This window comes from Lissotriton helveticus, chromosome 4_1, assembly GCF_964261635.1.
Source record: "Lissotriton helveticus chromosome 4_1, aLisHel1.1, whole genome shotgun sequence".
Lineage (NCBI taxonomy): Eukaryota > Metazoa > Chordata > Amphibia > Caudata > Salamandridae > Lissotriton > Lissotriton helveticus.
In genome coordinates this window covers 1,504,893,402-1,504,918,290 of record NC_136063.1, presented here as the reverse complement: position 1 = coordinate 1,504,918,290, position 24,889 = coordinate 1,504,893,402, and the positions used below count along the sequence as shown (strand labels likewise).

The 24,889-nt window shown below is 42.9% G+C and overlaps 1 protein-coding gene across 1 annotated transcript in view; it reads right to left on the bottom strand.

Annotated features, from left to right (window-relative positions):
- Positions 1 to 24,889, bottom strand: part of ABCA13 (ATP binding cassette subfamily A member 13) — a 2,470,580-nt gene that overhangs the window by 1,460,715 nt on the left and 984,976 nt on the right. Inside the window, exon 30 of the mRNA XM_078686273.1 lies at positions 12,132 to 12,350. Coding sequence (XP_078542399.1) covers positions 12,132 to 12,350 — 219 coding nt within the window. The remainder of the gene's footprint in view (positions 1 to 12,131; positions 12,351 to 24,889) is intronic.

Below are 24,889 nucleotides of genomic sequence, written 5' to 3'. Positions count from 1 at the left end.
GACTTCAGAACAGGAGGAAAGTCACCAAGCCCTTGGAGTTACTTGGTTCTATGGATGTAGCGATGCAATTCCTCTCCTTTTTGCTACCAGGCAAGGTGAGCAGCAGGGCAGGCACAACAAAGCAGCTGTTCAGAAGAGTCCAGCAGAGTGACAGTCCTTTCAGCAGCACAGCAGCCCTTCTCCTTGGCAGAGGGTCCTCAAGTCCAGAAATTTACTAAGTTGGCGGTGTCATGGGTCTAGTACCTACACCCAGTTGTGGCTTTGAAGTGGGGAAGACTTCAACAGGAGGCCTTTGAAGTGCACAAGGTCCCTGCCCTTCCTGCTCTGGCTTCAAAATCAGTACAGGGGGTATCTATCTGGGGACAGACACAGCCCTATTCAGGTGCAAGTGTCAGCTCCTTCCTTCCATCCTGCCCAGGATGGCCCATCAGCCTGGTGATGGTCATTAAGGATGGCAATTGCCAATCAGACAACCTAAGCTACCTTTGTGTGTGGCTGTCTAGATGGAATGCACAAAGCCCAGTTGGCAGCCACCTCAGATGTGTATTCAGAGACAGGCAGGAGGCACAGAATGGTTAAAGTAAGAAAATGACAACTTTCTAAAAGTGGCATTTTCAGACTTCAACTTAAAAAACCAACTTTACCATAAGTTGTGATTTTTTAAATTGTGAGGCTAGTGACACCAAGCTCCCATTTGGAAATGACGCTTACAAAATGTAATAAGGTAATCCCAATGTTAGCCTATGGGAGAGATAGCCCTTGCAGTGTTGAAAAACAAATTTACGAGTTTTTCCTAAGGGTGGGCGTCCGAATCGGCTACGCCCACGGAGTAGGCGTAGTGTTGCCTTCTACGCATTTTGCGTAGACAGCGTAGCCGGCAACACTACGCCCACTCCGTGAGCGTAGCCGAGTCGGCCGCCACCCGCCTCCCTCCCGCCCTCCACTAGATACTTTATTTAAGCCTTTGCACGGATAAAAACAACTTAAAAGCACTTACCTTGTCCGGGGCTCGTCCGGGTCTTCATCTTTGAATAGCGTCCTTTGCCTGGATACCAATGCGCATGCGCGGGCGGCCGCGCATGCGCATTTCTCCCGAGAAATGCGCATGCGCGGCCGCCCGCGCATGCGCATTGGTATCCAGGCAAAGGACGCTATTCAAAGATGAAGACCCGGACGAGCCCCGGACAAGGTAAGTGCTTTTAAGTTGTTTTAATCCGTGTAAATGCTTAAATAAAGTATGTAGGGGAGAGCGGGAGGGAGGTGCGTAGTGGGGCTACGCGGAGTGCGGGAGTGGGCGTAGCTTCTCGCCCTCTCCGCGTAGCTCCGCGGAGCCCCTCTACGCCCCACTACGCCCAGGGTTAGTTTTTCCCTACTTGGACATGTAAAAATAAAAAGTACATGTCCAACTTTTTAAATACACTGCAACCTGCCCTTGGGACTGGCTAGTGCATACCTTATGGGTGACATATATGTATTAAAAACCAAGGTTTGAGCCTGGCAAGTGGGTTAACTTGCCAGGTTGACATGGCAGTTTAAACCGCACTCACAGGCTCTGCAATGGCAGGCCTGAGACATGTTTAAAGGGCTACTGACGTGAGTGGCACAATCAGCACTACAAACCCACTAGTAGCACTTAGTTTACAGGCCCTGGGCACTTACAGTTCTCGTTACCAGGGATTTATAAGTAAATTAAATATGCCAATTGTGGATAAGTGAAATATTACCCTGTTTTAGGGAAGGGGAAGAGCACATGCCCTTTAGCATTGGTCAGCAATGGTAAAGTGCCCAGACTACTAAGGTCAGCAAAAATGAAGTCAGCAAAACAGGAGGTCAGAGGGCAAAAAATGCAAGGGTGAACCACACCAAGGATGCCAGGTCTAACACAATTCAAGTAATTTATTGGAGTATTATATCAAACGTGATGGAACCTTTGGCCAAAAAAAAGAAGATGAGAAAACTAAAATCTAGAGCAATATGGGAAATGGAAACTGAATTTTCATCTAGGTATGACCCAGACAAGACATCAGCTACTACATACATTTTAAAGAGATGTTGTTAATGAAAATAACAAAGAAGAATGTGTCATGTTTGATAGGTGTGAACTAGTTGAACATGAGCCGGATAACAAATCAGAAAGAGGAACCAGACCCCTGGACAAATTGATTAACTAACTTTGAAATAAAATTAATTTAAATGATATAGGTAGGAAATGTACATTTGAATATATATATAAGAAAAAGTATACACCAATTAAATAAAGGTAGGCATATGAAAGTAAGCATATTAAAATACACATGTGATCCAGTTATGAGTTAAGTTGTTGGCTATAACATTTTGACTGGCCCCACTACACAGACAACTTCAGAGTTCAACCCAGGTATAGAAAGGCAGATACAAATGCCATTGAAATGCGGGAACAACCAAACTACTACATCCTGAACTTCACAATGGGTGACATAATCAGATTTGGCAAAGACGTATGAAATATGAACAGTTCAGTATGAGTATGCTGATTTGTAAGCAGCCGAGAATCGTGATATTTAACAAAAGCTTGGAACAATGATAGAATGACTTTTCAACAGATGAAGACAAATAAATTACCGGTGCAAAATGATTTCTAAAATGCATGAAACTTGTGCAATAGATGCTTTTTAACTTGGTCCGTGAGAGTTTTTACAGAGGAAATGAGGTGAAAGTAAAGGTGATCTAAGAATTTAATGCGACAAAAAGTGGTAAAGAGGTTGATAAAAACTTTTAATAGAATTTTTTATTTTTCAATAAGTGTCAATAGTAGAGCTAAAAAAACTCTGGCTGCTGTCCATGGACTAGGAAGTACTGATGAAGAATGGGAGACATGAAAACATATTCCATGCTGTAAAGACAAGCACCCCTAGGGGCAGAAGTATGTTGCTGCTTCTTACTCTTCTGCTTTTGGACAATAATCAATGTAATTCCTAATTAGATTACAATACATTTTTATTCAGAAATTTGAACAACAGTGTTTTGCTTGATCCTTGTCTTAGGGATGAAGGAGCTGGGCCCATATGTTCTAGATCTGCTCTAGAACCTCAAATCAATAGTACATTTTCTCAGCATGAGAGTGTGGAAGGGAGAGAATTTCATTAACAATGTCAACCTATTCGATTTCAATTCTCTAGACCCATAATAATCACAGATTACTAAAAAACAAGGCCAAAAACAACTGGACATACAGACACTTCAAGATGAGTGTGTAGATATGCATTGGAACGAGCATAAAGCCAAATATACAAATAGGATTGAGGTGGTGCAACATACAGAAGCCAATCAATCCAAAAATCGGGATACAAAAGATCAAGAAACAGAAATCCAAGTTCCCCTGCATTGAGGGTTGATGGAGATAAATCACTAAGTCATCCCTACACTAGCACTAACGTGACATCCCTAATTAAGCATTTTTCAGGGCAGGATAGACTAGGTGTCAACATGTGGAATCTTCCTTAGAAGTCTCTCCGCTTCAATTGTGTTGAATAGCATGGAGCTACTGAGACAGCGCTCATTCTAAGATGTTCTCTCTACAAAAGGCGGAGGATGAGTGGGGTCTTTTCCTACTTACAATACTCCAAATATCATAAATGTCTGTCCATGGTTCCTTTCATGTCACGCCATCCGATCAGGCACATTCTCATAGGTAGTATTCCATGGGGCAACAATTACTCCCACACAGTGACACAATGACCTTGATTCCGAGGCCCTCTCCCGTGAGAAAATACAACATTTCTCCTTATCAGCATTAGCTCCCAATATATCCTCTTCTCTCCTTGCCTAACTCCTAAAACAAAAACATTATTCTAACTAACAAGGGTGCTTCTTCCACCTGCAACATAAACGTTAAAGAGAATAGAATCTAACAGGCACATGATGATCAACTATTAATTCTAATGAGAGAACTTCCAGGGAAAATGCATTTCAGGCCTACAATATTCAGCTAACATAAGAGTAATGGAACATGAGCTTTACGCAGTTATATAGACATGAAGATATATACAGTTAATATCTTCAGCTACATATGAAATGAAATGATTAATAGGCACATGCAATAATAAAATGATTGTCAATTGCACAACACAAGCGTTTCAGTTAATGGTTTCCGCTGGTTACAATTGATCTTCCACGTTACTTCTTCATGTATTCAACATTTTAGCCTAAACATGTCACATTCATGTTATTACATTACAAGATCCTAACACTTAGGTTAACAGGACAAAAGATTATATGCGGATGCAGTCTACAGGCTTGATTGTAATGCACCCCTACAATGAAAAATGTATTTTGCGCTACAACAAGGAGATCATAAATACTTACATGCCCATTGTGAATGTAATAATAGCTGAATAAATAACAACACATTCTAAAACAACGTTAGTAAATAACAACAAATACTCACATTAACAACTGCTTATCTACAGTGATGCAGTCCATAATGTGAATGCTGGAGAGAGGTGTGATGACACCAGTAATGTCACTGATTATGTCATTTGTGTTGACATCTGTGACATTATGTGTGGGGTCATGGACAATAAATTGAAGGTGAGTTAGGGTTTCACAGCTAACCACTTATAATTAGTTTCAGTTGTTTTTAGGTTTTATTCTTAAACATGACATCACTTTATCTGTGTGTTTCCAGGGATCACATAGAATTACGAGAGGATAACAATGATGTTTGTAAGGGTTTCTGAATTACATCAAACAGATAACACAAGCGAATCTCGAATTGTCTATGATGTCACTACTAGCAACAGGGTGAAAAATATCCCCTATGTTTTACATTTTTATGTTATCAACGTATCCTACATCATCTTCCCTTTTCAAATGATCAGCACAAGGGTTGAGGCAGCAGTAGGTAGCCAAGATGGCCTCACCATCGACAGCCCAATGACCCCATTATACATTAATTAAAAAAATGTAATCTGGTGTCCTGTCACCACCCTGCCACCAATCAACTCCTGCACCAAAAAGTTCTAAAAAATGTCAAGTGTCCTGCCAACAGCCCTCTCTACTCTTTTCATTACTATATCCTCCCACAATACTGAATTACCAAGTTTCCTGCCTCCCTCCAACACCACCCTCTGAGCATTCCCCCTGTTTTATCCAAAGCGCATCCTCTGTTCTCCCATCGAGAGTGTACACCTGGGACTGTATTACACAAAGTGCACCAGTTTGCGTGCCTCCGGGGCACTTTGGTATTACAGAAGGGGCCACAGAGGCTTTTGCAGCCCCTTCTGTAATACTGATAGCGCTGGCGCTCATGATGCACCAGCGCTATCTTCAGGGGGGTTCCCTCATTTGCATGGGAGCATGACCCACGCAAATGAGGGAATCCCTTTGCCTGTGCACTGGTGCCGTATTACAGATGCGGGCACAGAGGCAAAGAGGCTCCCGGGAGGTGCACTGACAGTGAGCAGCCTTTGCGCCTCCTGATGGTACCCCTCCGCAGGGGGTAGATGGGATCCTATGGAACCCCAGATATCCACTTTCAGGTGGGTGCAGTCACTCACTGCACCACCAGCAAGGGGATCTCTAAACCCCTATAAAAAGCAGGCGAGTTGCCACCAGCACTGTGAAAACACGGAGCCGCTTCAAAGCAGCCAGTCCATTTTTCACATGAATATACTTCCCCCAGCCTTTTTAAAGGAGTGCCCAACACAATGAAGGAAAATGCGCTACATGTATAATGAGGCCCCAGGAGCAACTCTGTCAGCAGTTCTTTGAGAGATGTTCATAGGTGCAGCCTCCATTTCTATACCAATGTGGATCTGCAGAGACCCATGTGGAAAAGTGGGATTTGTGAATGATGATGCAGGAGTACCACGTGCATTACCCTGTCCACCCTGATCTACAGAGATTCACCGTTAAACACTGCACAGACTTTGGGACCTTGTGCTTTCCTGACCTAGTATCAGAGCAGTGAAAAAATGTAACTAATTTCTTTCACCGCTTTGAAGTCAGAACAAAGTAAACAACTGGGTTTCAAATCCCTTGTCTGCACTGATGACTTCATATAGAAGCAATAAATAAGATGTTGGAAATCATGCCAGCCCCCTCTACATATCTGGTCATGGACCAAGATTTTAATGGAAATGTGATTATGCTTTCAATTCCCAAACAAAATTGCAAAATATGTTGTTTGCTTTACATGTAGATAAAAAAAGTAGTCTATAAAGATGAAGCCCTAAAGTTAGAATGTGTTGCAATAAGGCATATATTTGCCCACATGATATTCTTACAGACTAAAAAAAACTCCTTTTTATAAACAGAGGAAAGAACTCTAGAAAAGCAGAACAACATATTTTCTGATAATTAAATACCGTCTGATCGCATGTTTGTCCATGAAATGTATTTGACCTTGAGATTTGGAGACAAAATCAGAAGGAAAAGTAGAAAATTGCACCCATGTCAATATTCCTACAAATAGGTGCAGATTTACTGCTTTTAAGAATTCACAGCCATTGCCAATATTATGCCTGGAAGGCTGTGCCAGGTGAAGGTTTTCAGGTGTATTACTGGGAATGTCACGGGCCATAATCCTCATATTCCAATTTCCCCAAAGCAGTATTGTACTTGAATCAATCATTCAGGATTTCTATTACACTGCTAATCACCTGCTGAGGTATCCAGCCGCTTGCAGGTCATGGAAGGATCATTCGAACAGCCAAGTCTTGAGGGCCCTTTTGAATTCTGGAATTGAGGTGATGGTCCAGGTCTTCATTGGGAGACTGTTCCAGGTCTTAGCTGTGAATTAGAAGGAGTGTCCTTCACTTCTGCTTCAGTGGATGTGGGGTGGGTGGGCAAGCTATAGGGAGATGGAGCGCAATCTTCTTGATGGTTGGTGGAAATTCAGGCAGTGGTTAATGTAGGCAGGTCCTTGGTTATGTAGAGCCTTTTGAGCGTGGGTCAGCAGCTTTTAACTGGCATCTCTTCAGTACGGTGAGCCAGTGGAGTTGCCTGAAGTGGGGAGTGATGTTGGTTAATCAGGGGAAGTCGAGGGCGAGTCTGGCTGCAGCGTTCTTTATGGTTTCAAGTCTCTGTAGGAGATGTGCAGTGATTTCTAAGTGGAGAGCGCAGGTCGCTGGTGATGAGGGCCTGTGCACCCGTGTGTCTGGTGTTCAGTAGTAGCCACCTGAAGATCTTCCAAAGCATGCGCAGAGTGAGGAAGCAGGCAGAGGAGATGGCGTTCATGTGTGATTTCATGGTGAGTTTGTTATCGATGATGATTCAGAGGTTTCTGGTGTGGTAAGAGGTATGGCTGCGGGTCCCAGGTTTGGGTGCCACCAGGAGTCATTCCAGGGATTGCTGTTGCTGCCAAAGATCAGTACTTCAGTCTCATCTGTGTTCTCCTTCCGGTAGTTGTTCTTCATCCCGTCAGCGAAACTTGTCATGCATCTGTGGAAGTTGGTCCTGATGGTGGTACTGTCTTCGGTGAGGGAGAGGATAAGTGGGGTGTAGGATATTATGCTGAGACTGTGAGATCTGGTGATGTTGACCTTTGGGGGTCATGTATGCATTTAAGAGAGCAGAGCTGAGAGACACTGCAGACCATATCCTTGGGTTCAGAGGAGAAAGGTGTTATTCTGACCCTCTGTGTTCTTCTGATGAGGAAGGAGGTGGTCCATCTGAGCACGTCTCCTTGGATGCGGATGTGGTAGTATCTTTCGATCAGTGTGGTGTGGGATAAGATGCTGAAGGCTGCCAAGAGGTCAAGAACGATGGAAGATGCTGTTTTTCCTCAGTCAAGGAGCGTTTGAATGTCATCGGTGGCTCTGATCAGGGCAGTCTTGGTGCTGTGATTGCTGTGGAAACCAGATTGGGAGGCGTCCAGTAGCTGGTTCTGCTCCAGGTGTGTTGTGAGTTGCCTGTTGTCAGTTCCAGTACCTTGGCTGTGTATTGGAGAAAAAAGATTGACTGGTAGTTTTTGAGTTTGCTGGGGTGTGCGGAGGGATTTTTGAGTAGTGGTCTGACTTCAGCGTATTTTCAGGCACTGATGAATGTTGCCATGGTGATTGAGTTGTTGAGCAGGGTGGTGAGCCTCTGGCCGATCCTTTGTTTGTGAGGTTGAAGATGTTGTGCTAGCATAGGTCTGCTAAAGCTCTCGAGTGGATGGATTTCATGATGGAGGTGGTGTCCTTGGTGGAGAGCTGGTTCCAGGTGATTAGTGTGTGATTCCTGACGGTTGGAGTGAGAGTGTATCAGTTCATGGGTGTAGGTTGGGGTTAGATGTTTCTCTGTATGGTTACGATCTTGTCATGGAAGATGTCGGCAAGGTTGTCGCAGACCATCTTGTGAGGGTAGGATGTTGTTTTCTCTGGCAGCCGGGTTGGAGAACTCCTTAACAATGTTGAAGGGTTTTTTGCTGTTGATGGCGCTGGTTTTGAAGCATGAGGCTACGGCTGATTTCTTTATTGTCATCAGCAGGCAATGGTAGAGGTTGAGGGAGGTTTTGAAGACTACCCTCCCGGGAGTGTCCTTGGTAGCGCACCATCTCCTCTCCAGCTGTGTGTTGTCACGTTTCAATGTTCTGAGTTCCTGCTGGTCTTTATGGAGGATCTTCTGTGATTGCTAATCTTGATGGGGGCGATGTTGTTTGTGCAGTTGGTGATCCAGGCATTGAAGTTCTTAATTCCCTGTTCTAGGTTAGGGCAGTGGCTGGGTTGGAGGTGTTGAAGGCATCCTTCCAGCGAGTCCCTGAAATTTTGCTCCTGCTTCTATGGGGGTGCTGGCCATCTTGAGGTTGGTGGTGTGGGGGCTGCAGATGCTAACGTGGATAGTGGAGTAGTGGCTCCATATGAGTTCTGTGATGTGGCTGTATTTGATATGGTTGCTAGAGGTGAAAATGGAGTCCAGAGTGTGTAATGCGTTGTGCGTGGAGTCACATTTGATTTGGGTCAGTCCGAGGCTGCTCATACTGTTGAGGAGGTGAGCAGCTTTGTTGTCGTTGAGATGGATGTTGAGGTCGCCAAGGAAGATTTAGTCCTTGGAGTCCAGGTTGAGGGGCACAATGAAGTCTGCGATGGTGTTGCAGAAGCTGGAGCATAGGCCCGGGGGTCAGCCTGCACAGGTGCCGCTGATGGTTGTTTTGTTTTCCGCATGGTGCTTGAAGTTGGGGTGTTCCATGGGGGTGGTGGTACTGTCGGTGGTGCACTGTATGGTCTCTTTGTGGATGATGGCTATTTCTCCTCCCGATATGTTGGTGTGGTTCTGTTGAGTGATTATATATCCGTTTGGAATGGCTGGAGTGAAAAAGCACAGTCAAAGAGGCAACTAGACAGGAGGAGGAAACAGGTGAATGTGTGTCAGCAGAGAGGGTAGAGCAAAGCAGCGGCAAGATTGGTGGTAAATGGGAGAGCTGAGTCTGGGACTTTAGAACAACTTTGCTGAGGAAAATGCATCCTGATTGGCATTTGCATGTTATCTTCTTTCCTTTTGTCTCTACAGAGAAAACATTCTACCTTTTAGAGAAACCCCCTCCCATGTTTAATGGTGATTCATTCCCCTTTCCACCCTAGATGAGAAGTTTCTCCAGCTCACTGCTGGAGTAAAACTCTGACCCCTTCCCAGATGGGGAAAGCGTCAGTTCGGAGTTTCTAAACACCAACAGAGTCACATGTTTGTGGGCATTCAAAAACTTTAATGGTAAGCTACACCTTAAATTTGCTCACTCTCTTCTCCTTGCTTTTAAAGCCCAGGCAACACTGGCCTCTATTCCCGTACCACACACTACCACATCTTTGAATTACTCAAATATAAGGCCACGCATAACGCTAGACATGGGACTGTCCCTTTAAGTGCTGTGGCCTCTGAAGTCTTGAGTGTTGCCCCCTTTTTGGTGGAACGAAGTACAAGCCGGCCCTCCATTCTGAAAACATAAAGGACTCTGTCCATCCTATACCAGAGGATCTGTATTTTGTTCATAATTGGTGACATAGGGGTTCATGGATTGTGAACTTCCCAGAGATTCCTGTGGGTCTTGATAGGACTTCCCCTCAACTTCCAGAACCATACCTGGAGAGTACAAATAGTTTTCTTGCAGGACGACAGTGTCAGCCATGTAGAAGTTTGCTCAAGGAGCTTGACAGCCCATACCTTTTCCTGGGAGGAAGGGTCACTGATCAATGGTATCCAATACGTCCTTCTGGACAGGACTTAGATCACTCTCTAACCCAGCAATCACCAATCATAACTCTCAAAGGTGTAGGTGTTTCCAAAGCTTCATAAAAAATCAGGGAGTCAGAAGTTTAGTCTGTCATACAGAATTGTCATAGCCAACCTTCAACGGGTTGCATACCTCATTCCTCCCTCTCATTTTTGGTAGGCAAGTAGGACTCAGGAACAGAGTGGTAAGGACTAAGCCAAAAAGATACGTCTTCTTTTTTATATGCCTTATTCCTCTCCCTATGTCCTGGCAGGCCAGCAGGGCCAATGGCGACCCGCGAGTAGAAACTTCTTCAGCTTATAAACCTTGGGATCAATTGAGATCTCTTTTCGAAAGGAAACCACAGGAAAACAATGAGAAACGAAGCCTCAATTGAGACACTTGCAAATAATTGAGAACCCTTTTTATTCTTTGGATCTGACATCTGTGAAAGGGTCACATCCAAATGGACCCAACAGATGGCCTTCAACTCATACAACTTCCTTGAAGTAGCAAGGTTTTGCAAGATGTGTTAGACTTTTGTCCCTGTTTCATATTTATATAGTGATTTTACTGTTGTGAGTAAAATAAGTGAAGAACACAATTTGACACCAGCTTGCCTTCTGTTGCCCAAAGTGCCACAGTAAGTAATATACAAATCATGGCAAGAAAACATTGTACAATCACTATTTTATGACAAAATAAGACTTCTGATTATCTGTTAATGATACATCTGTTTCTTGTTTGAGGATATTTACCTTTTTAATACTTCTTTCGATGTTTTGAGCCTTTCCAAGTGACTTTAGTGGGATCTAAAAGTCTTCAAAACTTCCATAACCTCATATTTGTGCTTCTTTCCTGCACCTCAATTGAATAGGTCCCTGGCAGCAAAACACTCAGGTCACAGCAAAACATTCTCAGTGAACACTTCTGGCACTAGCATGCATATGAATAGGACACTTTACATAGCACACTTTTATTCTGGGTGCCATTACCCTCAGTTTTTACACTGCTAAATCTTTTACAACGCATGGCTTTACAACGCAATCCATTACAACGCATTCCCCATTACAACACAATTTACTATTATAACTCCACTGGGGCGTTACTTTGGGGAATGGTGTTGTGATAGTTTGCAATGTAAAGCCCTGCATTGTAAAATATTTTGCAGTGTAAAATATGCAGTGTAATGGCACGCGGAGTAACGCAAGCGGGGTAGAGGCTATTTCCCATGCATATAGCACAGTTCCAAAATCCGCAAGTTGATGAATGTTCACCACTCTACTGGCACACTACTACCAAGCCATGCACACTCTCACTGTGACTAACACATTCAAAAATTAGACAGAACTAAGAGCATCATCATGAGTGCAGCACGCTCCAAGTCATTCATTTGGCTAAGCATTTGCCACTTCAACGGTGCATTTAGATCATGTTCACCTCACAACTTACTATTTACAAACAGTTCACTTTAGACATAAACCCAGACAGCTTCATATGGTCAACACAGCTCCAACTTGTAGAGGTAGAAAACATGCATCACCCATATACACATTGAATGGTATAACAAGAAACATACCAGATAGAGGCATATTGAATCTTTACAACCACCTGTATGGACTATTGCACAGCCAAGCACATTGACACAAATGGCAAGGTGCCTTAGCACACACATATCTCCACACATTGCTTCAAACAGGTCCATACATGCTTTATCTAGTCACCTACTGTATAAGCGGGCATTGAAAAAGAAACTAACCTCCCTGAAAGTAGTCTCAAACAGTTCAAAGCATCCTTTCCTCAGACACCTTTAAATCCCAGAACCCTAACGAGTGTCCAGATCCTGAGAGAGCAGTGGGATCATTCAAATAGTGGGAATGTGCAATACAAATGCATTTAACATAGCATAACATTACATAGCATAACCTGAGCATATTACATGCTCAGAATTAAGACCACTCACCTTTTAACCTCAAGTTGTAATATTTTCTTTTCCCAGAATGGTGCTTTCACTGTGCCATACAGCAGAAGATGTTCCCGTACTGTGAGGGTATCAAACAAAACATCATACTGTGGGCAGACCCCCATTTCCAATCGGATAGATGGAAGTTCTGTGTGAATATCCTTTCCATTTATAAAGATGTCCCCATTACTGGCTGGGTATAGTCCAGTTAACATAGAGCTACAATAAAAAAGGAAATATAAAAGAAAACAAGTATATTAGAAGAAATATGTTCTTGATGGACAAAAGTGATGTATTTTCACCAAAATCTCATCACTTTATTTCTAATTACTTTCAAAAAGACAACAAACTGTGTGTGATTACTGAACGAGCGGTATTGAAGAATACCAGTCATCTACTAACCTTCTCAATACTATTATGCATGCAACTGTAGAATCACAATAAGCATTTTCGTACATGCCGAATGCAACTTATTACTTTCTAGATTCACTTTCTGTTTAATCCTAGAGAGGCTAATGCACAAAAGCACAAAGATGTCTTAAAAATACAAAAACTGTGTACCATAGTTTGCCTCCTATGATTTGCATACATTTCTGGCTTTGAGCAATTGACAAAAACTCCCAGAAATACTCAGAAGAATTCAAGGGAAATCTAGCAGAATATAGATTTCAATGCAAATGCCTCGTGCACTAAATGTATTCATGAGAATTTAATTTACTCATTTGAATAGTAATTTAAAATTAAACGTAATGATAAAGTCAGAATTTATGTTACTCTTTTAGAAATTAAACTTTTAGAAAGTTGTTATTTTCCTGCCTAACCCAAATGTGTGTCTTTGCCAGTGTCCATTGTCCCCTGACCCCTTAATGGCTCCCCTGAAGTGCTAAGTACATTGCTCTATGATAGTTGAAAAAGGGCCTTGCACGTGAAGAGGAGTGTTCCTCTACTGAAAATGAGACCTGGGTCCACACCCAGCCACCCGCTATGCTTCAAAGCATAGCCTGCAGGCTGTACCCAGCCCCTTCCCGACTTCAAAGGTGGCCTTGCCTGCCACTGGCAGATACAGCTCACATTTGGGCCTGCCAGTCATTTGTCTCTCTAGTCAGACTGGCACCAAACGCAGTGAGGGTAAAGGGTCTGTCCAGAAGTGATTTAGGGGGTGGACAAAGGCATGCCCACCACCCACAGGCTGGCACTGAGCATAATAGTGAATCACACGGACTTTGTCTCAGAACACTCATGGACCTGGACGTATTAGAAGAACCTGAAGGAAGATTGGGCTTGCTTGCCTTGAACCCAGGGCCCCTAGAAATTACTCCAAGAGTCAGTTGGCTGGCCTCTTCTTTGAGCAACAGGGACACAACAAGCTTACAGAGGACACATTCCTTACTATATATTTAAAGCATTACATGTTCTGGCAGTTAAAAACCTCCAAAGTCGAATTTCACTGTGGCAAGTCTGGTTCTTCCATAGAAAAACAATGGGTTACATTAAAACAATTTATAATTGTGTTTGGGAGAAACATGATTCAAAGACTCAATAGTAATTTAAATCCAACTGAATGGTAAAGTCGTAATTTCTATTAGTATTTTGGAAATCAAATGTGCCATTCTGCCAGTTTCCAGTATCACCTGACCCCTTAATTGTTATGTATATTGTTCTTAGACAGTGAACGAAGGGTCTTGGGAATGGGTAGGGCTGTTCCTCTGCTGAGCATGATGGTCTTGGGCCATACTTGGCCCCTGCTTATGCTTCAAAGCATAGCATGGTGGCTGTACCCAGACACTTCCTGACTTCAAAGGAGGCCTACCTTGTCACTGGCAGAGGCAGCTCGCATCTGGGCTTGCTGTCATTTGTCTCTCTAGTCAGGCTGGCTCCAAACCCAGTTGGGGTAGAATATCTGACCAGAAGTGATTTAGGGATAGACAAAGGCTTGCCTTCCACCCATTGGCTGGCTCTGGGAATAAAAGTGGATGCCTCATACCTCCTCTCAGATGACTCCTGGACCTATGTGAATCAGAAGAAGAACTTGAAGGAAGACTCAACCTGCATGCCTTCAACCCAAGGCCCCAGAAGTGACTCAAAGGGTCAGTTGGCTAGCCTCCTGTTTGAGCTACAGGGTCACAACAAGCTTCCAGAGGCCTCGCACCCTGCAACTGCCAAGCTGACCAGCACCAACTCGACCTGCCCTAGACCCTGCGCTGACCTCTCCTGGAGTGACTTGTAACCTCCAAGTGGTGCCCCCCAAGTTCTGGACCCTTTACTGATGTTAAAGTGTACTCCTCTTGCCCACACTGCAAATGCCAGGACATAGAACAGGTTTGCCAACTTTTCCTCTAGAGAATCAGTGGGAAACTGAGACTTCTGTACACTTGAAGCCATTAATGTCAAATTGCCGGCTGGATTTGACTTTAGAATTTGCCCCACTGAAGGAGATCTAACTTCCAGAAATGTTTTTGAATCCAAATGTATAGGGTTTCATTGGCAACGACTCTGAGCAGCAACCCTGAGGTCTTCATGGACACAGACTTCCAACTTTGCCCTCTCGAACTTTCCCATCTTCGTTGATAAGGGTACTACGACCCTGCTCTTCAGCACCCTTATGTCCTCAAGCTCTTCTTCAGATCCAGCCTGCCAAGCCAACAACACACCGATGACCACTTTTTCTCCAAAAATGTTTCTAAGACAGAAGGCAAACTTTCCACCGGGACAAACCTGGTCCCTGTATCCTACCTGTGCTCTATTGTGGTCAGCCAGAACCTTTGACTTTAACCCAGTCCAAAGTGTGGCTCTTCCTTTCCACAGGGCTTTATCTCAAGTAAAATCTTGTTTAGTTTTGATGATGTACTATATGAGAGGTTGGAATAACCTAAAAAACCTATTTCAAAACCTGGGCACTTAGTTTATTACAGCTTCAATGAATGCGAGATATAAAGGTGACTTGCTTAAACCTTGGGCGAATCTGTCTCTGGAATTCTTAGTACAGCCTAGATTGTATTAAGTTGTTTGCTGCTTGGATGTGTCATGGGAGCTCTATATAAGGTAAGATGTGTTTCAGGAAACATCTGACCAATCACCAAGCAAAGTTGCCTGGCAGTTTTTAAAGTTGATAAGGTGGATTGCTCCTTGAAAGGAGTGGGGTTGAGGTGAATCAATAGTCAAACAAAATTGTAATCTCTGAAAACTCACAATCACATATGCAAAGAAAATTATTCTGTAGGTGAAAAAGATATAGCGATGTGGCTTTTCAAGTAAAAGCATTTGATTATTTTACTGCTGTATACATTATACTACAATTAAAGAGATCTCTAGAGTAGAAGGTGATGACTGACAGTGTGAAAAGTGCTGATAGATCCAAAGGTTTTATGGCCCCGACTCCATCCTGGCATTTACCTGCTTCGATCATCTAAAGGTGACAGGATAGCCATCTCAGTACTCATATAAGGTCAAAGGCTGACCTGGTTCTGATACAGGATATTATTCTTACACCAGAATACACTGTGGGGCATATTAGCAAGAACCTTGTTAAAAGTATCGCAGTTTTAGCGGCAGGAAACTGCCGTTAAAACAGCGATAATGGGCTTGTTAATATGCATTATAGAATTCCAATAGAAGCCCAGGTTAGATGTCCTGCACATCTAACCGGATGTATGACATTACAACGCATGCTTTTACCACGCATGCCTTTACAATGCGTTTTTTACAACGAATGCCTTTACAACGCATAGTGCTTTTGGGCGCTGGATAGTGAATAGTTTAATTTACTATTCCAACTCCAGTCTCCGTGGATAGTAGGGAAGGTGTTGGATAGTAAATTAAACCTATTCCCTATCCTAGAGCGCCCCCCAGCGCAATGCGTTGTAATGGTTTGCTTTGTAAAAGTTGCGTCGTAAAGGCACTGCGTGGTAAAAGTTGCGTTGTAAAGGATGTTTCCCTATCTAACCTGGGCTTCTATTGCTACTATGCCCCTAACTTGACTAGAGGAGAGAGTCGGTAAAGGGGACAAATATTTTCCATGCCTGCTGTTTCGAGGGTGTTATTTTGTGAAGAATGAACCACTGCTCTTAGCGATACTTAAAGGACTGCACCCGAAGAGAAGAACCTAATGGGTATCCTACTTGAGGCTAAGAGTTTGGGCACAAACTTTCAAAACCAGTGAACGGGTAAAGCCTGCAGGTTAACATTTTGTGACTTTCCCTGTATATTTCTCTAAAATTCCAAAAACCATAGTAGTAAAAAAGTGCTGTGTCATTAAGGCCAGTGTTTAGAATTTGGTGCAAGAAGGCTACCTTGCTCATGACATACTCAATTTTAGATGCAAGACTGTGAAGCAATAACAACAATTCATTGGGAATATTGTTAAGTGAACTATCCAAAACATTGTCTTATAAAATAATGAAAGCGTATTACCAAGATAACCATAGAAATTAGAACAATTAAACTACAGATGAAAACATGTAAAGATATAAAGGGTGTTAGTGGGACGTACTATTATTGTTGCATGACATGGATGCCAAAGTTCATATTATGTATAAAAGTTCTGCGAACCTGGAGTGGATTAAACATAATTCAAAACCTCCTCTAGCTCTGCAGTTGACTTCCCTAACCTTGATTTTCTCCTTAAGAGCCTGCAATGGTCGGTTTCCTGGTGACAATCCTGGGCGTCCGACCTTCAAGAGTTTTGAACAGGCCACGGTCATTGACTACATCCTGACTAGTGTAGAGATATGGCATAATATGGTGGACTTTTTGGTAGAAGAACGTAGTGAAAGTGACCACCATCCCCTAGTCATGGAGGTGGACTTTCAGGGGGGGTTCAGGCAGTGACCCTAAGGAGCCATTTCAAAATAATTTGGTTATTGCAGAGGGAGGGAGAAGGATTAGATAGGCCAAGATAAATCAATCAGCAGAAACAATGTCAAAATTGTGTGTGGCTATTATACCATTGCTAGAGAGAGCAAGTGTTGCTGCAGAGAATTTAGCTCAGTCTGGACTTGATAGTGACTTGGGCAAAATACATCAAGACATGACCTTGGTTGTAGCGGATTTCTTTTTTAAAAGAGGTCCTATTAAATATAAATCTGGTGGTGACAAAAGATCTTGGAACTCAGAAGCTTGTAAGGATGCGAAATTAGCCTTGTTGACTGCATTAAAAGGGGCCGATAGCCTTAGTATAAGGGAAGCTAGGGCGGCCTATAAGAAAATAATCGCAAATGCGAAGTCTGAGTGGTAAATAGACAGATGGCAGGATATCAAGAAGGCCCTAGATTTAAAAGATGGTAGAAGTTTTTGGAATTTGGTTTGCTCCGGGACAGCGGAAGGTAGAACCACTCTTGATCCGAACATTGATGAGGATGCCTGGCACTCATACTTCAAGGAACTATATTCTAGTTCTTATGTTAATTTAAGTATCGACAACACCCCAGAGTCTAGTTTTAATTTTGAAACACCTCGTGAAGCACCCCCATGCACTATGGGTGAGGTGATATCTGCTTTAGCTAAGTTGCAACCCAATAAAGCCCCAGGATTGGATAGAATCCCGGGCGATCTGTTTAAAAGTGAACAGGGGGTCTGGGCTCCTTATCTATTATTACTATTTAATGCAATCCTGGAGGGCCTTCAGCGCCGCCTACGTGGGCTGGTGCCGAAATTGTTCCAATTTACAAAAAAGGATCCCAGATTGAACCATTTAATTACCGGCCAATTAGCCTTATCGATGTTTCTCAAAAATTATTTGCAAGGGCACTACTAGGCAGATTACAGGACTGGATGGAAGACCGTGATATATTAACCCGGCTAAAAGCTGGCTTTAGATTAAAGACCTCAACTTTAGACTAGCTGCTCAGGCTGCAGTTGATATACTGGAAGCAAGTGGTTCTGGAAGGTGGGAGTCTTTATCTTACCTTCGTGGACCTGAAATCTGCGTTTCATATGGTCGACCGTGACCAGTTAGGGAGAATCCTACTGGCCATGGGGGTACCACCTTATCTTTGTTTTCAACTCAAACGCCTCCACGAAGGTACGTATGCCAGAGTAGGATATGGAAAAGACTCCAATTTGAGGGCGCCCTTCCCCGTTGATAAGGGGGTGAGGCAGGGCTGTGTGCTCGCGCCAACCCTCTTTTCACTCTTTTTAAATGGCTTAATTGAAGATCTACTCACTGTGAAGGACCTGGACTCTCCAAAAATATCATCTCGCAAATGACCTGCATTATCATTTGCGGATGATACCCTGCTCCTCTCGAAGTCACCTATGGGGATGCAGCAAGTCCTAAAGGAATTCAGCCAGTTTTGTAAAAGCAGAAAACTTGTGGTTAATGTAAATAAAACAAAAAATATGGTCTTTAATGCCAAACCGACTACCTACCCGTACCCAAAAATGGACGATATCGCCTTGGAACTTGTCCATATTTTTTAATATTTGGGCCTAACCCTGAATGACAAGATGGGGTGGGGCACCCAAATTGATAAGGCCAATCTGAAGCTTACCCAGGCAATAGGGGGATTATTGAAAGTTCAGAAGGATTGCTCTTTTAAGGTTATAAGCCCAGCCCTAGAAATACATAAAGTACAAGTGCGATCGGCTTCAGTCTATGGGGCTGAACTTTGGGGCCACGGTCCAACAAAAGTATTGACCCTCACTGAAAACAAGTTCATTATAAGCATTACGGCCTTGCCAACAAATACTCCCTTGGTACCCCTTAGGATGGCTCTGGTTATCCTCCCAGTGGCGGACTTAATCTCGAGCCGACCACTGCTTTATTGGAGACGGCTATGGAGTACACCCGAGTTGAGTCACTACAGGGAGGAACTCAAGGCACTACTATCATCATTGGGGGCCATGGGTAATATACCGTGGCTTTCTTTCGGGAGGGTCTCCTTTCGTGCTATTGGTAGGGAGGACCTATGGGTAACCCCTGAAGAGTCCTGCCTTCCCACACCAAAAAAAACCTTAGCTAAAGAATTAAGCGATTTTAATTTGACTAGTTTAATTTTGGCGACCAGAGCAACAAGTCTGACGCATGGGTTTTTGGGTTTTAAGGCATGCTATCAATTTGAGCAAGTCCTAAACTCAATACAGCCCACATCAATAAGGAGGCTGTTTCTCCAATTCAGATATGGGACCCTTCCACTTTTTGCAATAACTAACAAGTGGTTAGACGCGACTTGCCATCTGTGCCCTGGATGCCAAGCTAAGGAGGAAACAGAAATCCATGTACTGTTCCTCTGCCCGGCATACAAACAGGCCAGGTCTAAATGGGTTGTGCAATTGTGTATAAACTTGGGCATTAGGGATTACCTTGCATTCTATAGGATTTTAAAATCAGATACGGATCCAGTGTATGTGGTTGTAATCTCTAAATTCCTCCAAGCAGTGTGGCTCAAACGAAGGCATTTGTTGAAAATAGACACTTAATTAACTGCGATCGCCTACATTTGCTGTAATTACTCTTGAGTATTTTAATGAATTACACAACATGTTTATTTATCTTCTTAAAGTTTTTATCTTAAATTATATTCTTAAAACTAATTTTTATTTAAAATGGTTTCTGCTATTAATAACTAATGAAACCTCGTATCCTTATATATGCTGCCGTCACCAAGAGATCTTATCGTACACTGTTATGGAAAATGTATTTTTGCCTGTTGTAACTTATATGTGCTTTTATGACTGTAATAGTTGCAATAGAGTAAATATGAATGAATGAATGAATGAATAATTCAAAACCAGTATGATGAGAAACCATAATACCTTCTCAAAGACTGCTGATTTCTGGAAAGCCTGATCTGAGCTAATTGAGTTTTAGGTGCAGTTGATATGGCCAATGGTAGATGTTAAGGTAATAAATGTTAATAAATCCTAATGAACCCATGTGTGAATTATTGTAGATCTGATAGTTAATGGAAGTATGAGTGGCAGAGATTTAGAAAGTGCCAAAATAAACTGTGAAGTATTGTGCAAATGAGGTTAGGTACAGATCGATATTAGGAGCACAAAGAAAGGATGTTGGCGGGCAGAAATCTGCAAGATGTCAGCAAGCGATAAGATTAGAAGACTCAGCTCCTGTGGAAGTGTAATAAGAAGACTACTTGATAAATCAGTACTAGAATGGGATTACATATTCATGAGGCATAATAGAAGAAAGGGAAATGGCCTTAACAACACAGGCTCAGTCACACGTGCTGTTTCCCTGCAAGCTGAACCATGCATGACTTAACCACGCATATGCTTTAACAACACATATGTATGGTTAAGGCAATGCGCTGTCTACTTGCAGAGTGGATGGGTGGGCACATGAAGACAGGAAGAGGAAGGATCAATAGAGGGCGCAGTGAGGTAAGTGGGGATGGGGCTAGGGCTGGGTCCTGGGGAAAGGGGATAATTTTTCAGGGTGGGGTCGTTTTTGAGGCTCACGAGGTAGCCGGGGTTGTTGATACGGCAGGGAGCCGTTTTTAGGGCTCAGGGTAGGGGCCTGGGCCGGAGTAATTTACAGGTGATCGGGACAGTTTTTAGGGCACAGGGGCTAGGGTTGGGGTAGTTTATGGAGCATAAGGGTAATTTGTGGGGCTCAGAGCAGGGGAAAAGCGTCACAATTTACAAGGCAGGGGCAGTTTTAGCCCTCAGGGATTGGGAGCTGGGTGGAGGTACCTCAGGGATGTATGGGACAGGTTTTAGGGCTCAGGGTTGGGAGTGGGTCGGGGTCATTTTTGGGGCGTGGGGTTAATTTTTACGGCTCAGGGCAGGGGGAAAAGGGACAGTTTGCAGGTCAGGGATATGCTCTTTGCAATATGACAGGTTCCACTGCAGCTGCTCAGTCATCTCTTAGGCAGGTATTGTTTGCAGGCCACATGATGCACAGTGCACTCTTGACGTCTCTGAAAAGCAGCAAGTCTCTGAGCAGATCACCACTGGAACTCTGGAGTGCTCTGGGTTTGGGTCAATACGTTTCATTGTAGGAGACCCCAACAACAACCTGGAATCAGCAATGGATGGACAGGTCTCGCTGGAGCCTAGGCAAGAAGCCACTTTACTTCCTAGTGCAAGGATCTATCTCGCCCAATTGTGATCTTTGATACAAGAATCACATTGTGGAAATCTCACCTCCATTTATTTTTTTGTGGGTTCTTTAGGACTTGAAAATAAATGCTGCCTGGATTGACAGTTTGGCCAACCGCACTCTTTTGGGAGAATGATCTCTAGTGGGGTCCTCAATAGTTAAATTCAAGTTCTTTTTGAACAAATGTCAACGCTGACTTGAACACTCTTAGCAAAGACTGCCTTTTGGGTGAAGCGGAACAAAGCTCAACAGGTTCCTACTGTTTTTGCTGATGTTCAGTGTTTTGTGGGCGTGAATTTTCTCTTACTGCCTTTTTTAAGGACATGGTGCCTCTCCTTGATAAATACTGTTGTGTCATCTCTATGGCTCAGACTGTCCTCCAGTCTGAGATAAAGGTATTCTCATCCGCAAGTGCATGATTCAGTTTTACTACAGTGCTAGCCTCAGTCCTACCAGAAATTACCAGGACTGGGTTCCGCAAAACTAAGTCCACATCGCTATCCCCTTTCCAGGAGTTAGTCAGAGTTGTACAGTTCTCGACTGAAGCCAAAATACTGTTGTTTTAATTAAATCCTAGAATTGGTGTTTTTTTAGGTATTCCTTACTTACTGAAAAATGAAAAACATTAATAGTTTTGGCCGGATTCACTTAGCCACAAATTCTCCCAAAGAGCTTTTTAAAAACAGTAACTAGCAAACATTCAAAGGAGTCAGGAATTATGTGAGGAAATTGTCAGGTTCTTTCTGGTAAAAGTGGAGACTATCTTTGCAACTTTTAATGGCCCAATACCTGATATGACAGAGGCCTCAACAGAGGGTTACAAGCTGGCCTTAGGATCCCAGCCTACTTTTGACAAGTCTGTACCAATATCCATTATCAATACCCATAAACTTCTCATGTCAGCTAAAGCAGCCTCCCCTTATGATCCATGTCCGGTTGCTGTGGTAAAATTGGCCCCAGAACTGATTGTTCTGTCACTCACCTCCTTATTTAATGCAATGTTTGCAGAAGAGCATTTCCCCAAATCGTGGAAAACTGCTTCAATGTTGCCACTTCTAAAGAAGCCTAGTTTGGACCCTAAGGATCCTAATATCTTCCGACCGGTATCACAACTCCCACTTTCAGCTACACTGGTTGAAAAAAGAATGAATGCACAATTGAGTGGTTATTTACGCAATACCAAAGTTCTGGATCCTTCCCAATATGGATTCAGAGAAGGGCACTGCACAGAAACGGCACTCCTAAAATCTACTGAAGAGAGCAGGGTAGCTTTAGACCAGGAAGTGAAGGCCGTTATGATCATGCTCAACCTTTCCACTGCCTTTGATACAGTTCATCATGGTTTGTTGATGGATCGGCTGCGGGCCTGCGGGGTGCAGGATAAAGCATGGAAACTCCTGAAGTCCTTCCTCTCGTACAGACCGCAAATAGTCTCATTAGGCGAATTGTATTCTAAACCTTTCTCTCTGCCCTGTAGCGTTCCGCAGCGGTTGTCTTTAAGCCCTACACTTTTTAATGTATATGTGTCTTCGTTAGCTCCCCTTATCAATTAATTTGGCTTTTGCCTTAACTCGTATGCCGATAACACGCAAATTGTGGTGTCACTGCGGCCTGGGCAGGAAAAGGTAATAAGAAAACGGTTCCATGATTTAATGGAGGCAGTAGGAAGGTGGATGTCCCAAAACTAATTAAAGCTCAATTCGAGCAAAACGGAGGTCATCCTGTTCGGGAACGATGCCAACTTTTGGACCTCAAGTAGGTGGCCAGATACTATGGGGGTCCCTTCAGAAACCCACTAGGAAAGTAAAAAATCTGGGAGAGCTAATAGATGATAGGCTCGATTTGGACAATTAAGTCAACGCAGTGGTTTCGGCCACGTCATACACTCTCAGAACAAGAAAGAAAATACTGCCTTTTCTGTCGAGAGATAGCCAGCGTACGGTGGTTACCGCACCAACTATGTGAGGGTTGGACTATTGCAATAGTTTATACCTAAATATTCAGGAGCGTTTTCTACATAAACTGCAACTGTTGCAGAATGTGGCTGCTAGACTGCTTACCGGTACATTGAAATTTGCCCACATTTCAAGGGAAATCAAAAGACTTCACTGGCTACCCGTTAAGAAACAGGTGCAATTCAAATCCCTTTGTTTGGTCTTTAGGGCCCTACAAGGTAAAGAACCTGATTACTTGAAACAGCAATTTCAGTGGTACATGCCCAAAAGATCACTTTGCTCCCTTGGACTAAAACTAGTGATAGTACCACCTACAAATAAAGCTAGGTGAGGAGGCAGAAATGTTGCTGCTTGTGCGGCAAAGGCTTGGAATAACCTCCCTTTTCATCTGAGGAGTGCTACTAATTTATTGGCTTTTAGGCCGTAAAACGTGGCTGTTTGATTTATAAACTGGTTGCAAATTATGTATCACTTGGAGGACTGTAGCTAGCGTCAGGACACCCTAGGCCGGGCAACCGCTGCACTTTACACATTTCTCTAACATAACATAACATAACAGTAGTGAATGTCACGGAACGAAGATGATCTTTGAAAAAGAAAACGTTCTTATTGATCTAATGAAGTGGATAAAGAATGTGCTTGGTGGGCAATTGTTCTGAAGAGCTAGATAGACATGCAGGGGTTTCCAAATGCTCGCCGGCCCTAGTACTAGGATGTTCAGTTATTTTGAAATTCCATGATCATTTTGATAGGTTTAATAATGAAAGAGCCATTAAAACATATATGGTAATAAAATGCCATTAAAGCATATCAGTTTAAAGCTATTCCATTTACTGTTTATTGAGATCTTACTTGAGGGTGTGCCCAAGTCACTAGACTTCTGCGACCAGAAAACATTCTCCTAGGAAATGGTTGAATATTTCTACTAATGCTGAAGTTCGGGTTCAACAGTAAAGAAATGAAAGTTATTCTTTTTGTTTTTTTGCTTTGGGTGAAAGTTTGCTGTAGCATAATGTACTGGAGAAACATGTTATTGATGTGTCGTCATAGCCTGAAGGTTTTCTCACTCCCATGGCGGCCCAGATCAAACAGATGAGCACAGCCCGAGGCATAAATCAAACATGTCACTCTCCGAAGTCTCTAACACAGATACTTTGGTAAAGTTTAATGAAGGGAATCAGCCTATCGCAGTAACTCAGCATCAGAATAAATGGGGTTTAGAGGAAGGTCCATTGAAGAGTTAGAGGAAAGATGGCATGGCGATGTGAGGATTGTTTATCACTAACTGTTCTCCCAAAATGAGATTTGGTATGTTTTCTTTGAAGATAATGGTAATTACTTCTGTTAAGGAGAAGCTGCTGCGAGGGGGTCGTTTAAATATTTTACAATATTAATTCTGGTAAGTTGTGAGTCATGGCGTACCTTTATATTTATTTTTATGTGCTTGTAATTGCGACGAGGACTGGCAATAAATTTAATGAGAACACAGTTACAACTGAAGGAAAACATTAAAGCACTCCATTAGCAGGAAAAAGTTAGTCCTATAAGTTACGCAAGGTAAACAAGTTTTAAAACTGAAAAATGAATTGCACAGATAGGTAGCAAAAAGCTTTAAAAACAAGAATTAAGCATTCCATCCTTTGATTTCTGGTGACAAAAGTCTGCCAAATTGGGTAAAATTACTGCTAAGTGTTAATTTAATGCATTTAATAAATACATGTTGACCCTTTACTGAAAGACAGTTT